This window comes from Equus przewalskii, chromosome 26 (assembly GCF_037783145.1).
Source record: "Equus przewalskii isolate Varuska chromosome 26, EquPr2, whole genome shotgun sequence".
Taxonomy (NCBI): Eukaryota; Metazoa; Chordata; class Mammalia; order Perissodactyla; family Equidae; genus Equus; species Equus przewalskii.
In genome coordinates this window covers 35,349,915-35,365,337 of record NC_091856.1, presented here as the reverse complement: position 1 = coordinate 35,365,337, position 15,423 = coordinate 35,349,915, and the positions used below count along the sequence as shown (strand labels likewise).

The 15,423-nt window shown below is 53.0% G+C and overlaps 1 protein-coding gene across 1 annotated transcript; it reads left to right on the top strand.

Annotated features, from left to right (window-relative positions):
• Positions 1–1,349: 1,349 nt before the first annotated feature.
• LOC103542251 (histo-blood group ABO system transferase-like) lies at positions 1,350–14,763 on the top strand. The gene is given in 8 exon segments (XM_008509190.2): positions 1,350–1,547; positions 7,711–7,780; positions 8,413–8,469; positions 9,398–9,445; positions 11,621–11,656; positions 12,151–12,285; positions 13,413–13,848; positions 13,850–14,763. Coding segments are annotated over 8 exon segments (1,065 nt in total). The 5' UTR covers positions 1,350–1,519; the 3' UTR covers positions 14,105–14,763.
• Positions 14,764–15,423: the final 660 nt, after the last annotated feature.

The window sequence follows — 15,423 nt, the reverse complement described above, 5'->3', positions numbered from 1 at the left end:
ATTTTGAAATAACTTTAAAATCTCTGTATCTAAAATCATCTTCTTATTTCTACTGCTGTTTATTTGTGCTTTCTCTCTCCTTTTTTCTGACCTTCTTACACAGGTATCAGAGATTATTTTATTTTATTTTTAAAAAGAAGCATCTGGCCTACTATTTGTTTGTTTATTAAATGGTAGTGTCTGCTTTCATGCTTATTAATTTATTCCTTCAACTTTATTTTAGTTTATTTTTTCCTAGCATTCTTGAGTAGAATGCCTGGTTAACAGGGTCATTTATTGGGAATGCTGCCTGTTTCTGAGAAAAGCACATGCCTTCAACTTTCTTTTTGAGTAGAGTGCAAGTTGTGTCCCTCAGGCATTTATATCCAGTGTCCACGTTGTCACTCATTTCTAAATAGTCTGCTTTTATTTTCTCTTTAACTCAAAATTATTTAGAATAGTAATTTTTAAATTTCCAAGAAGTTAGCTTTGTTTCTTGTTACGTTGTTTGTTCCTAGATATATAGTTTTGTAGTAGGAATAAAGTGAGCTGCACAATTTCAACTTTGGGGCATTTGTTGAGTTGCTTCTATGGCTTACAGATGGATCACTCAAAAAATTTTCATGGGTAGTTGAAAAGAATGTACACAACATAGTACAAACACTTTGGAGAATGTCTGGCAATTTCTTATAAAGTTAAATATACATCTACCCTATAACTTTTCATTCCACTCCCCCATATTTACCCAAGAGAGCTGAAAACGTAGCCACAAAAAGGCTGGTGCAAGAAAGTTTCTATCAGCATTAGCGATAACGCCCTCCAACTGGATAAAATCCAGATGTCCCCCAACAGAGGAGCGGATAAGGCAACAGCGGAACACTGCTCAGCAAGGAGAATGAACACACTGCGGATGTGTGGGACACACGGCGGAGTCTTTGAAACGTGATGCCGAGCCCAAGAGACGAGACAGAAAAGCGCACAGACTGTTGGATTCCGTGTGCGCCACGTCCAAGCACAGGCGAACGCCTCTGCGATCGATGGTCGACGATCAAGATCAGAAAGCGGCCACCCTTTGTGGGGGGACGGCAGTAGTTGTATGGAAAAGGGGCGTCGGGGCTCGGGGACGCGTGGCTCTGCCCAGACTAGTGCGTGGGGCGGGGTGTCGGGGACGCGCCCCGGGGGTCGGGGGTCGGGGGTCGGGGGTCGGGGGGCGGGGGGCGGGGGGCGGGGGGCGGGGGGCGGGCTGGGAGGGGCGCGCGGCCTCATTGGTGCGTATGGAGGAGGCCCCGCCCGTTCTCTTCCCCCCGACCCCGAGCCGTGGTGCCCGGGGACCGGTGCCAGCCTCTGCGCCCCGCTGTTCCTTCGATCGGTCCCACCTCCCGGAGTCCTGGCCGCGGGCGGAGCGGGCAGCACGTGGACGCCTCGGGGTCTGCGGGGTCGGCCTCACCCCGCCCCGGAGGCCCGGGCGGAAGGTCGCGGAGGAGCGGGCGCCCTGGCAGCGCGGAGGGGACCTGAGGCTGCCGCTGTCGGACGCGGGGCCATGGCCGAGCTGCTGCGGACGCAGGCCCGTGAGTGGCGGTCCCCGAGGTCGCCCAGGAGGAAGGGTCCTGGCGGGCAAACCGCGCACGGCGCCCGAGGGCTGGGCCGGGAGGGCGCCTGAAGTCGCCTGCGGAGCGGCCGCGAAGGGAGGTCTGGAGCCTCCTGGGGCCCAGGTACTCGGGACCCGCTGGCAAGGTCCGAGCCTGGTCCTCGGTAGGTCGGGTGGCCCTGCCGTCTCCAGGAATCTCCCGCGCCCCGCTGTCCACGCCCCCGCCGTTCCCTGCAGGGGCTTCCCGGAGCTGCCGCCTGGGGACCGGCGAGGGCCGGGGCAGCCCGCTCCGCCCCTGCGGAAGGCTGGGGGCTGCTCGCCGCGCCAGCTCAGCCCTGTTTCTTTGTCACGGTCCCCTGGGCACCTGCTGTGCCTGGAAGAGCTCCAGGCTGGCCAGGCGGAGGTGCGGAGTCCGGAGAGCGGGGCGCAGGGGCGCGGGCGCCGGCGGGGCCGCAGATCTGTGGGCAGGGCTGGGAGGGGGACGAAAGCCAGGCCCACGCGGCCCCAGGGCACAGAGCCCTTAATCTAGAGCACATGTTGGGTTCAGGAGGGCCTGAGATGGACAGAGGCCTCGCCTGGGTTTAGGGGAGGAGGGCAGGGCAGGAAGAGTGCAAGTTTTCAGGAAAAAACCAGGTGGGTGTGCTGGCACATCTCGCCCCTGCCCTGCAGAATACTCACAGCTGGTTAGCGTTCACTGTGAGCCAGGACTCTGTCTATGCCCCTGACCCTTCCGGACACCCTGGGAGGTGAGTGTTTGTCCCATTTTCGCCAGAGAAAACTGGTTTCGCCAGATTGAGGCCACTGTCCCGCTCCCACGGGGGCAGAATGGAGTCTGGAATCCAGGTCTGACCGCAGAGACGCTCTTCACCTGCTGCTGGCGCTCTCTGCATCCCTCCCCGACCCTCCTTGTGGTCCGTCCTTCCTTTTGCTGTTGTTCCTTTTTTCCCCTCTTAAAATATTTTAACAGTTTTTTGTACAATAAACAACACACGAAGTGCAGTGGCCCCGATCAAGGTAATGAACACATCCGTCTCCCCAGCGTCACTCATGCCCCGGGTCTTACACTGTCCTGGTCGGGCTTCAGGTTATTGGACTATCTTTCACCTGCTCTGGACCCTCGGAGGACCAGGGACTCTGCCATTGGTCTCCATACCCCTGGGGTTCCAGCAAATTCTGGCCCATGACTGACCGGATGCAAACTCCAAGATGAAGATGTTCAGGTCTTTTGAGAAACCTGGCAAAGGAATCCCCATTCCCAGGGTCACGTTCATTCATGTGTTCATTCATTGATTAAGTAACAGGAGGCCTGGTGCTGGGAAGGACAGCTGCCACAGTGAGCCAGCTGAGGAGGTGGGCTTAGAGGCATGAATGGGGAGGCGCCCAGTGTGTGAAGATCTGGGGCATGAGCGTGCCAGGGAGAGGACCTGGCACCGGGGATGGCTCTGCCCCAGAAATCGGTAGGGCAGCGGGCGTGTTAGGGGAGAGAAGGAGGGCAGGGGGCTGAGGAAGGGAAGCCGGTCTGAGAGTGGTGAGAAGGGGACGTGGAGGGTAAAGGATGAAGTTGGCAGGTGGCAAGGTGGCTGCTGTGTGGGTGGCTCCTAGGAGATGCCTGACTCCACGCCAAGACCTGGCTCCCTGGAGGCCTGACAGCCCCGTGCAGGAGTTCTGGCTCTCCTCTCATTGTGGCAGGTCTCCCCAATGACCGGGGAAGAAGGGAGCAAAATCTCACCCAGAATTACAAGCAGGACTTCGGGGCAGTCTCTGCTGAGCCGTCCTCTCCCTTCAGCCTGGGGCCAGTGATCTCTTCCTGATGGCTTTGCTTTCCTAAACAGCTTTGTTGAGTTCTCGTTTACGCACCACAACACTTATCTGTTTGAAGGGTACTACTCAGCTATTTTTAGTCAGTTTGCAGAGTTGTGTCATCAATTTTAGAACTTTCCCATCCCCCCCAGAATTCCCTGATGCCCATTGCGATCCCTCCCTGTTCGCATCTCCAGCCTTTCTCTTACCATCCCGTCCTCAGGGTGCCTCCGTGTCGTAGCGTGTAGCAGCATCTCATTCCTGTTGGTGGCTGAATAATTGTTGTGGGGCTGCAACGGAATTCATCTGTGGATGGGCATTTGGGTTGTTTCCACTTCTTAGTTTTTTGAACACTGCTTTGAACATTTGTGTACAAGTCTTTGTGTGCACGTATGTTTTCCTTTCTCTTGGGTAGATACCTAGCAGTGGAATCATTGGGTCAGATGGTAAATATGTGTTCAATGTTTTAAGAAGCTACCAAACTCTTTTGCAAAGTGGCTTTACCATTTGACATCCCCATCAGCGGTGTATGAGGTTCCAATTTCTCCACATCCTCACCAACACTTATTACAGCCACTCTTGTGGATGTGAAGTGTTATCTCCTTGCTATTTTTTTTTTTTTTTTGGAGGAAGATTAGCCCTGAGCTAACACCTGCTGCCAATCCTCCTCTTTTTGCTGAGGTAGACTGGCCGTGAGCTAACATCCGTGCCCATCTTCCTCCACTTTATTTGTGGGATGCTGCCACAGCGTGGCTTGATGAGCAGTGCGTAGGTCCACACCTGGGATCTGCGCCTGCGAACCCCAGGCCTCTGAAGCGAGGTGCTCGAACTTAACTGCTACACCACTGTGCTGGCCCCTCCTTGTGGTTTGGATTTACTTTTCCCTGATGGCTAATGATGTTGAGCATCTTTCCATGTGCTTATTAGCTGTTTGAGTATCTTTGGTGAAATGTCTGTTAAGATTTTTTGCCTTTTTAAAATTGGAGTACACGTCTTCTTTGTTGAGTTTTAGGATTCCTTTATATTCTGGGTACCTGTTCCTTATCAGATATATGATTTGCAAATATTTTCTCCCTATCTATGACTTGTCTTTTCAGTTTCTTAACGGTTTTTTTGAAAAGTTTTGATTTGGATTAACTCCAATATAACATTTTATTGTTTGTGGGTTTTGGGTCATATGTGGGAATTCTTTGCTTAACCCAATGTCACAAAGATTTAGTTCTGTTTTCTTCTAAGAGTTTTGTAGCTTGTATCTTTCAAGAGTTTGTGCATTTCATCTAAGTTATCTAAATTGTTGGCAAACAGTTGTTAATAGCGTTCCCTTAAAATCCTTTTAATTTCTGTAAGATTGGTGTTGGTGTATCCTCTGTCACTCCTGATTTTCGTCATTTGTGCTCTCTCTCTCTCTCTTTAAATTTGGTCAGCCTAGCTACAGCTTTATCAATTTTATTGTTTGGTTTCATTGTTTTTTTTCTTTATGTTTTCTATTAATTTATTTTCACTCTAATCTTTATTATTTTCTCCCTTCTCACTTTGGGTTTTATCTGCTCCTTTTTCTTTTTCTACTTTCTTAACATGGAAACTTAAGTATTGATCTGAGATTTTTCTTTTCTCAACTAGGTATTTATAATTATAAATTTCCCTCTAAAAATGGCTTCAGCTTCATCCTGTAAATTTTGGGATGTTATGCTTTATTTTTTATTCAGCTCAGAATATTTTTTTATTTTCTTCTTTGACACATTGGTGGTTTGGAAGCATGCTGTTTAATTTTCACATATTTGTGGATTTGCCAAAGCTCCTTTGTTATTGATTTCTACTTTCATTCCATTGCAGTTAGAGAACATACTTTGTGTTATGTCAGTTCTTTTAAATTCTTTTACATTTGTTTTGTGACCTCATATGTGGTGCATCTTGCAGAATATTTATGGCCCCTTGAGGAGAATGTGTATTTTGCTGTTTTGGGTGGAGTATTGGAGAGGTGTCAGCAAGGTTAGCTTATAATGTTGATAAGTGTTCCATGTCTGCCAATTTCCTATCGAACTATCCCACCCGTTATTGAGAGTGGAGTAGGATTTTGAAGCATCCGACCATTATTGTGGAATTAACTATTTCTGTTTTCAGTTCTGTCAGTTTTTGCTTCCTGCCTTTTGGGGCTGGGTTGCTAGGTGTGCGTACATTTACGTTTGTTATAGCTTGCTCACGGGATGAACTTTTGTCATTGTAAAATGTTCTCTTTGTCTCCAGTAGCATTTTTGGCCTCAGTCTGTTTCGTCTGATGTTACTATTGCTGCTCTCAGCTGTCTTTGTGCTTACCGTTTGCATGATACATCTTTTACTGTCCTTTCACTTTGGGTCTATTTGTGCTTTTTTCCCTAAATATCTCTCGTGTAGACAGCTTATATGGAAGTTCTTTTCTTAAATTGAGTCTCGCTTCCTCTGCCTTCAGTTAGTGTCTAATCTTTTCACCTTCAGTGTTATTGCTGCGGTTGGATTTCCAGCTGCCGTTTAGCTATCCGTCTTCCGTGTGTTTCCTATCTTTTTGCTCTTCTGTTCTTCCTTTACTGTCTTCCTTTGTATTAAGTAGAACTTTCTAGTATGCCATTGTGACTCGCCAGAAGCCACAGTGAGATGCCACCCCACGCCCTCCAGAATGTAAAGCTGAAGAGATGACTATCCAAGGCTGACAAGAATGTGGAGACACTGGAGTTCTCACGCATTACCCACGGGGTCGGGAAATCCTCCAGCCACTTTGCAAAACGATTGAGCAGTTTCTTACGAAGTTAAACATACACTTAACATGTGACCCGTCCCTTCCACTCCTAGGTATTTGCTCGAGAGAATGGAAAGCTTGTGTCAAAAAACATACCTGGACATAAATGTTTATAGAAGCTTTGTGCTAGGCCCCAATAAGGGGAAAACCCCGAAATGTCTGTGAGCAGGTGAAACGATAAGCAATTTGGGGCATGTCAACAGTGGAGGACTCCTTGCAGTAAGAAAAAATGATACATGCAAGAGCATGAATGAATCTTAAAAACATGATGCTGGAGCCAGCCCGGCGGTGTAGTGGTTAAGTCTGCGTGCTCCACTTCGGCGGCCTGGGGTTCACAGGTTCGGATCCCAGGCGCAGACCTACACACCACTCACGAGCCACACTATGGTGGCATCCTCATACAAAATAGAGGAAGATTAGTACAGATGTTAGTTCAGGGCCAATCCTCTTCACCAAAAAAACAAAACAGACAAAACATAACAAAACATGATGCTGTGTGAATGAAGCCAGACAGCAGAGTATGGACTGTAGGATTCCGTTTAGAAATGCCTGAGAAGGGAAATCTGTAGTGAGGGAAGAAGATCAGGGGTTGCCCGGGGCAAGGGTGTGTGGTGTTTGACTGGAAAAGGGCAGGCCGGGGCGGGGACTTATTAGGTTATGGAAATGTGTATCTTGGCTGGGGTGGTGGTTCCCCGTGTGTAAACTCGTCAAACTGTGTCCCTACAGTGGGTACATTTTATTGGATATAAATTAAACCTCAAATGAGATTGACTTTAAAAGTTTAAAAAAAGAGACATGGAACCATTTTTTCAAAATGGAAGGGAAATTATTTCCAACCTAGACTGCCCGACAAACTATCTAGAAACTGCAAAAATGAAAAAATTCATTTAAACATGTAAAGGCTCAAATTTTACCACCCGTGTTGCTCGGTTTCAGGAAAATATTAGAGATACACTGTTCCGTGGGCATGGGGTTTAGAAATGCGGGGGCAGGAGCAGGGGAGCAGGGTAGGATCAGAGAAGCAGGGGGAGAGCAGTCCTGCAGGGCTGATGGGGGGAGGGGCGCGGAGGTGCTCTTTCCACATGGAAGCCTTTGAAATCTTGACCTTGTGAATATACCACTTTCATAAATGTAGAAATCACCACAAACAAAGACCAGCGATTGTTTCGAAGTGCAGGAGCTACAGGGGTCTGTGAAATGCTTGGGGGCAGAGGGTCACTTGCTCCTGGAGGGGAGTTCTGGTTATTGTGGTCCCAGCCCCTTGATGGGAGGGTCAGCAGGGGTCCTCCGGTGGTCATTTCAGTGCGGTCATTTCAGGCTCCAGGGAAAGGCACTCGGTGGAAAGGGGCTGTCAGGAGGGGAGAGTAACTCCGGGTTTTGGAGGGAACACCTGGGCCATGTGCCGGGAGGAACCAACACCCTGCGCCTCTCTCTACGGGAGAGGAGAAACTGATCTCCACCTGCAAGGGGAGGGGGCTGTCTCAGGACCTGACGTCTGAGTCATGAGAAGAGAGCAGTGGGCGGACGGGAGGAGGAGAGAGGAGTGACCTGGTTTCCACGGCTGTTTTTTCAGGAAAACCAAAATGCTACCTGCTTCGTCCTGTGACCTTTCTCCTGATAATGCTCATCTTGGTCTTCTTTGGGTAAGAAATGTTCATGGCCGTTGAGGCCTGCCAGGCTTGGGGAGAAGCAGAATAGCGCAAATCACATCCTTGTGGGGTCCCCGCCCCAGTATCGCAGCAGTGATGACAGGACTGATGACAGCGATCTCCCAGTTCCGGCCAGTCACACACACCCTCTTCTTGAAGCCTCACCTTGTGAGTGAGCTGTCTTCCCCCCATGGGGAGTTGGGGGTGAGGCCACGAAGCCCCCGTGAGCTGTGTGGCTGGGCAGTGGGGAAGGCCATTGGGAGCTGTGCTGTTAGCCACGTCCAGATGGAGAAGGTATGGGGCAGTGTTCCTGGACGCTGCCAGGAATCGCTCCCTGCCACAGTCTCGAGGCTGCGCTGACCGTGCACAGGGACCTGCTGCAGCTGCCAGAGGAGCTCAGACAGCAGCACTGTCCACAGTGACCACCCCTCCTGCCACCTCCGTGACGTGTAACAAGTCGCCCAAGCTTTGGGGAGTTGCTCCGGCCCTGCCCGAGGCCCAGCAGCCACACCAGCGAGCTCTGGACTCACCACATGGGCACCAGCTCCTGCTTTGCGAGGGCATGATGGACAGGCCATCCCGGGTCTGCCCTCCTCAACAGTGGCCTTTGGTGACTCTTCCCACAGCGCTGGTTTCCTGAGCCCAAGAAGCCCGGTGCTGTGGAGCAGGCGAGCAGGGGCAGGGTGAGTGAGGGTGAAAGTCAGGGTCACACCGCTGTGACCTGTGAGAGCCAGCTCAAGGACTGGCCAGGTGCTAGGGGGCAGTGGTGGCTGCTTCATGGGTCCCCTGCCTGGGCTGATCCATCGGTGGGTCTGGGCCTCCTCCTCTTCCCTCCTCTCTCCTCCCACCCTCTGTATCTGGCCAGTTCCTCCTCGGATCAGTCGTCTGCTGCATAACAAACCCCAATTCATGATTTGAAACAGTCAGCCATCGATCCCTGTGTCTCTCCAGGTCCTGGGGTTGCCTGGGCTCAGCTGGATGGTTCCCTTCTCAGGCCAATGTGGGCAGACAGTGGCTGGGCTGGGGTCGGCTCAAAGGCCTCCTCCAAGCTCCGGCTGTCGATGCTGGCTCTCGGCTGAGCCCCAGAGCGCCTGGGCTTCCTCTCAGCTTGCTTGGGAGGGTCCAAGATCAGTGTCCCCAAAAGAGACAGAGTTGTATGCCTTCTCCGACCTGACTTCAGGAGTCCCACAGCATCACCTCACAGCCGTATTTTATTTGTCAGACTCTTGAGACCAAGGCCAGTCTGTGTGCAAGTGGCAGAGCACAGACCCACCGTGATGGGCGGGAGCCTCAGAATTCGGACTTGTGCGTCTTGAAACCACCAGCTGTGCAGTCACAGCTCAGCAGCGTCTGGTGGACGTGGCGTCTGCAGATTGGCAGAGGGTGAACCTCCGACTGCAGTGTCTGGTGTCACAGTGTCTAGGGACATGCCGGGACACAGGCCAGCATCAGACCCACTGCCCACAGCGACGGCTGTTCTGGCATGTTTCAGATGGACCCTGTCTCCACACTCCAGGCTGCTACTGTCCCCATCTACTGGGACCCCCGGCTGTGATCCGTGAACCCTGATTTTTCCTGCTAAAACCCCCTTTCTGTGTTCTCATTCTGCAGTGAGGCTGGAAGGGAATCAATCGGCCTGCAAGTTGTGAAACTGTCGAGGTACAATGTCTTTATGTGGTGCCTCCCCATCTGATACCTGCCCTCCAGGCGGAGTGTGTGCTCCAGGAGAGAGGCATGGGGAGAGGGGCGTGGCCACTGGGACAGGCTGTCTTCCTCCTGCGCCTCCGCCTCCCATGGAGCATGCTGCTCCCTTCCCTGAGGCCGGGTCTGACACTGCCCTCCTCCTGCAGCCACGGAAAGATCCAGGAATAGCTGGTGCTTCAGTTTTGACCAGCTCCATGGCATCTGGCTGTTAAAGAGGGGACCAACTGGCCTGGTTTGCCAGGGCTCAGAGGTTTGGGCGGAGGGGCTCTGGGATGTGGGCCTTTGTCAGTGCCGACACCAGAAAAGTCTCAGGCAGTCTGGGACAAGGTGGCCACCCCACTTTTTTTTTTTTTTAAAGATTTTATTTTTTTCCTTTTTCTCCCCAAAGCCCCCCAGTACATAGTTGTATATTCTTCGTTGTGGGTCCTTCTAGTTGTGGCATGTGGGACGCTGCCTCAGCGTGGTTTGATGAGCAGTGCCATGTCCACGCCCAGGACTTGAACCAACGAAACACTGGGCCGCCTGCAGCGGAGCACAGGAACTTAACCACTCGGCCACAGGGCCAGCCCCAACCCCACTTTTTCTTTTTTCTTTTTCTTTCTTTTTTTGTTTCCTGAGGAAGATTAGCCCTGAGCTAATATCCATCGCCAATCCTTCTTTTTTTGCTGAGGAAGATTGGCCCTGAGCTAAGATCTGTGCCCATTTTCCTCTATTTTTTTTTTTATATGTGGGATGCCTGCCACAGCATGGTTTGGTAAGCGATGTGTAGGTCCGTGCCTGGGATCTGAACCCGCAAAACCTGGGCCACCAAAGTAGAGCCTGGGAACTTAACCGCTACGCCACTAGGCCTGCCCTATTTATTTTTCTTTCTTTCTTTCTTCTTTTGCTGAGGAAGATTCATCCTGAGCTAACATTCACTGCCAATCTTCCTCTTTTTTTAATGGGAGCTGTCACCACAGCCACTGACAGATGAGTGGTAAAGGTCTACACCCAGGAACCGAACCCAGGCCGCTCAAGTGGAGTGTGCCGAACTTAACCACTAGGCCACTGGGGCTGGCCCCCACCCTACTTTTTTAAAAAAACTTTTAACTATGGTAAAATACACAGGACCTAAAACTTACCATCTTAACCATTTTTAAGCTCACAGTTCAGTGGCCTTAAATACGTCACATTGCTGTGCAACCATCCCCACCATCCATCTCCAGAATTTCTTCATCTTTCCAAAGTGAAGCTCTGTCCCCATTAAACACTCACCCCAGCCCCTCCCCCCCAGCCCCTGGAACCACCTTTCTACCTCCTGTCTCTGGATTTGATGACTCTAGATCCCTCATGTAAGTGGAATCATAGAGCATTTGTCCTTGTGACTGGCTTATTTCACTTGCATCATGTCCTCAAGGTTCATCCATGGAGTAGCATGTTGCGGAATTTCCTTCCTTTTCCCTAAAAAGGGAAAAGTGCCCTGCTTTAAACGCCATCCCAGGAAATGCTAATTGCAGTCATTACTGTGGATGACGCGTGCCCACTGGCTCCTCTTCCTGGGGACTCCACAATACTGTAGTTGGGCCAGGGCCACCACTCACAAATTTCCCAGGGTTGCTGCACCTGACGGTGCTTTAAGCTCACGCTGGAGCTGGTCCTGTGACAACCAAGTCGGGGAGGTGTTCCTCTCCCCACTTTGCACACAGGAGGCCTGGGCTCTGGGAACCTGGTCACCTGCCCCTGTCACCCAGCCAGTGAAGGGGCAAAGGAGCTGCGGGCCCAGGTGGACTGCCTGCGTGTCTGACTGCCTTTCCTTTGGGCCGGCTTTCCTTTGGATAGTCCCTTGTGGGAACTACCCAGGATTGACGCCACTTCCGGCTCCCTCCCGCCCACGCCCACGGTGAATTACAACACAGGCCCTGGGACTCCTCCTGCCTTAGGCAAGAGGAAGGCAGTGCACCTGAGGTCTCTTTGCTCCGTTGCCCATTTTACAAAGGGTGAAACTGACACTGTGAGACTGAGTGCAGCCTGCCAGGGTCCCTGGTCCTGGGAGGAGACAGACCCTCCTCTGCTTTCACAGCTCCACCAGCCCCACCTCTAGGGCGTCCATCAAATTTCCTGTGCACTCACTTCACGGGTGTTCTTTTTCAGGATGGTGTATCCGCAGCCCAAGGTGCTCACACCCTCGTGAGTAAATGTACTGAAATTTGCTGCAGCCCTGGGCACTGTCCTAAAGGCACTGGAGGGCGGTTTCCTTGAAGTCACTGCGGGAGCTTGCTTTGTACTCTTTTCCTCTGGGGTCTTTCCGAGAGCTGAAGTGGAGCCCACAGATATTCTCTGTCCTCTTCTCCTTCTGTGGCTTGCATTTCTTGTTTTCTATCCTCTGTGCACCAAAAAGTATGCAAAGATGTGAGGGGAGCTTGGGGAGGGGCCCACCCCTCTGCTGGCAAATCCCGGTGCCCACTCTGAGCCAGCGGGTCCAGCGTTCTGAGCCAGCTGGAGGCATGTGCACAGATTGGAGTCTGGCTTTGCATCTGGTTGGTTTCCTGCGAATGCCTGGGGGCAGCGAGGGGACGGAGGCTGAGTAGGGGGGTCCCAGGTGGGGGTGACAAGCACCAGGGACGAGTGTGTTCACCCTCCCGCCAGCTCACACGTTGCCCCGTGGCTTTCTCACCGTGCAGTAGGAAAGATGTCCTTGTCCTTACCCCTTGGCTGGCCCCCATCATCTGGGAGGCGACCTTCAACACTGACATCCTGAACGAGCAGTTCCGACTCCAGAATGCCACCATCGGAATCACGGTGTTTGCCATTAAAAAGTAAGAAAGCGAGATGACAGAGGATAGAGACCGGGAGGAGGGAGTGACCAGGGACATCAAGGTCTGTCCTTGTGTCCAGGGCAGAGTGAGGCGGCGCCTGCCTTGTCCTCCCGAGGGGTAGATGTGAAAGGCTGTTCACTCAGTGGTCTTACTGTGTCCTCCTGGGCTCAGCGAATGGATGCCACCCGCTCCTTCTCAGGAGGCTGCATGTCACCCAGGATCATAGCTCCAGCCTACTGTCTGTGTCCTGTGCCTCCCCCGCCAACCCCCCCGCCCCCCCCCCCCCGCCACCGTGGCAGACATGTCAGTGACCCCAGCACATGTCCCTGATGAGCCTGGGAGCAGCCACGGACCCTCTGTCAAGGCTGCAGGTGGTCCCTCCACCAACCAGAGAAGCAGGTAGGAGGGAGGAAGCCTGTGGCCTCCTTGGACAAGTAGAAAGGTGGTACCCACAGATCTGGGCTCCTCCCGGTGCTCAGATACAGGATGGGGGGCAGCGAGGGGGACAGCCAGGTCAGGCTCAGCACTCGGTCCCAGACCCCTGAGAAGGAGCTGACCAGTGAGGCCCTGGGACACCAGGGTTGGGTGACTTCATGGCGAATGAACTGCAGGCAAGTGACTCGACTTCTCTGAGCCTCTGGAAAGTGGAGCTGACGACAGCACCTGCGCAAGGGAGGGGGATTGGAGCAGCCTTCCCTCACAGAGCTCACCTGAGACCCCCTTTCCTACTCAGACCTGAGAGAGCTGGTGTGCAGGGCCTAAGAGGGGCACAGGGTTGCCTCTGAATTCTTGCTCCAGTCCCAGGACAAGGGTCTGTGGGATCACCAACCAGAAACCTCAGTGCCCAGCATTGGAGTTTGTCGAGGGGGAGGGGACCTGCAGGGGGTTGTCAGTCTCTCCTATGTAAGATGGGGTGCTGATGGACCCCCATCTCAGGGAGCAGAGGATTAGGGGGGCACAGCCCATGGAATCGCTTAGGGTGGGCCAGGAGAGTGGCTGCTGCTTGAAGCAGCCGAGGACCTGCCTTCCGGAAGAGGGCACACCCACTGCTGGCCGCCAAGCTTTGGGGTCCCTCCGCCGGGCTCGGCAGGGACCCTGTCCCAGCCCTGCTCTCGGCCTCCCCGCAGATACGTGGTCTTCCTGAAGCTGTTCCTGGAGACGGCAGAGCAGCACTTTATGGTGGGTCACAGGGTCAACTACTACGTCTTCACTGACCGGCCAGCCGATGTGCCGCACGTGCCCCTCGGGGAGGGCCGGCAGATGGTGGTCCTCGAGGTGCTGGCCTCCGCGCGCTGGCAGGACGTGTCCATGCGCCGCATGGAGATGATCAGCAGCTTCTGCGAGCAGCGCTTCCTCCGCGAGGTGGACTTCCTCGTGTGCGCGGACGTGGACATGAAGTTCCGTGACCACGTGGGCGTAGAGATCCTGTCCCAGCTCTTCGGCACCCTCCATCCCGGTTACTATCGGGCCAGTTGCGAGGCTTTTCCATACGAGCGCCGGCCGCAGTCACAGGCGCACATCCCCCGGGACCAGGGCGACTTTTACTACATGGGGGCCTTTTTTGGGGGGGTCAGTGTCTGAGGTTTACCGGCTTACCAAGGCCTGTCACCAGGCGATAGTGGCCGACCGGGCCAATGGCATCGAGGCCGTGTGGCACGACAAGAGCCACCTAAACAGGTACCTCCTGGACCACAAGCCCACCAAGGTGCTGTCCCCGGAGTACATGTGGGACGAGAAGCTGCTGGGCTGGCCCGCCATCATGAGGAAGCTGAGATACGTGGCTGTGCCCAAGAATCACCGGGAGATCCGGAACCGATGACGGGCTGCCAGGAGGACTGCGCAAGGGCGTGGGCGGCCGCCCAGTGTCGCTCCTGGGGGCGCTGCCCTGATGGGGACCTTTATAACAGGCTGGGTAACCCCACTTCCTTTTTCTGTCCTTGTTGAGGCCTCTTAATTAATACCAGCCCTAACATGGGTTCCCTTCCATTGAAACCAGCGTCTATGGGGCTAAAACCCAAAGCACACATTCCCTGTTCTCTGCTGCTTTACTTACACTCATCAAATATGTAAATATTTGTTTCTGTAGTCTCTGACTCCCTGAGCTTTACAATCACAAAGAAGTTAGAAATTGTTTAAAGCTCAGATGGCCTCCCGCTGGGCTCCCAGTAAACTTGTGACTAATCACAGGTCCTTGAGGTCTATTACAGGGAGCCTAATGTCCAGAGAATATCAGGAAACTAAAGCAGCCCAGGCCCCAACTCCTCGGCTTCCTGACACCAGACTCTACCCTCCACCACGGAGATGAACAGTCAAGGACACCCACCTGCAAAATTCCCTTCTCTTCCCCCCTTGCAAACAGCAAAACCTTAAAACCCTTTAGTCGTTTCTGAACGAGGGAGCTAGCAGTTCTTAAGGCACTAGCCATTGCTCTGTTCCCTCCACCTGGCAAAAACAATAAAGCCTTTCCTTTCCACTCAACACTCTGCTTATTATTTAGATTGGCATCAGGTTCAGAGACTGAACTTTCAGTAACATTCTGTTGAGGGAAGTTGTTGAGGCCTAGCGCTTACACACACACCCCCCATTTGGGCCAGCCCAGCACCACACCCCTGCCACACACGCACACACACAATTAGACCTGACGCCAGACCTCAGGCACACAAGTTCCTGGCACGTGGCAGGCCCACCTTCAGCTGCCCAGTGGGTGCTCTGAAGGTCCTTCAGCTCCCAGGAGGCAGGTGGTCTCAGCGCCTCCTGAGAAACAGGAACCGGAGATGCAGCCTCCTCCAGAGCCAGAAGGAGGGTGCAGCGCCACAGTCACCCAGCTCCAGCTTTAGGCCAAATCTCTGCCTTTTCTGGAGTCTGGACAAAGATGAAAGGTCCCTTGGGCAGCAGGTGGCAGATGAAGGTGATGCTGTTTCAGGACCCTCTTGGCTAGTGCCAGGCCCTCGTCCAGCCCAGGGCACAGCCCGCTGTCCGCCGCCCCCCGCCGACTTGGAGCTCAGCAACCACCTTCACCCGTCACCTCAGGCAACTCTCGGTTCACTCAGGAGCCGCCAGTTCTCTTACTGAGAACGAAATATTTCTAGATGATGATAGGAAGTGGCTAATTGTGGTGAAAACCTGTCTCTTACATCC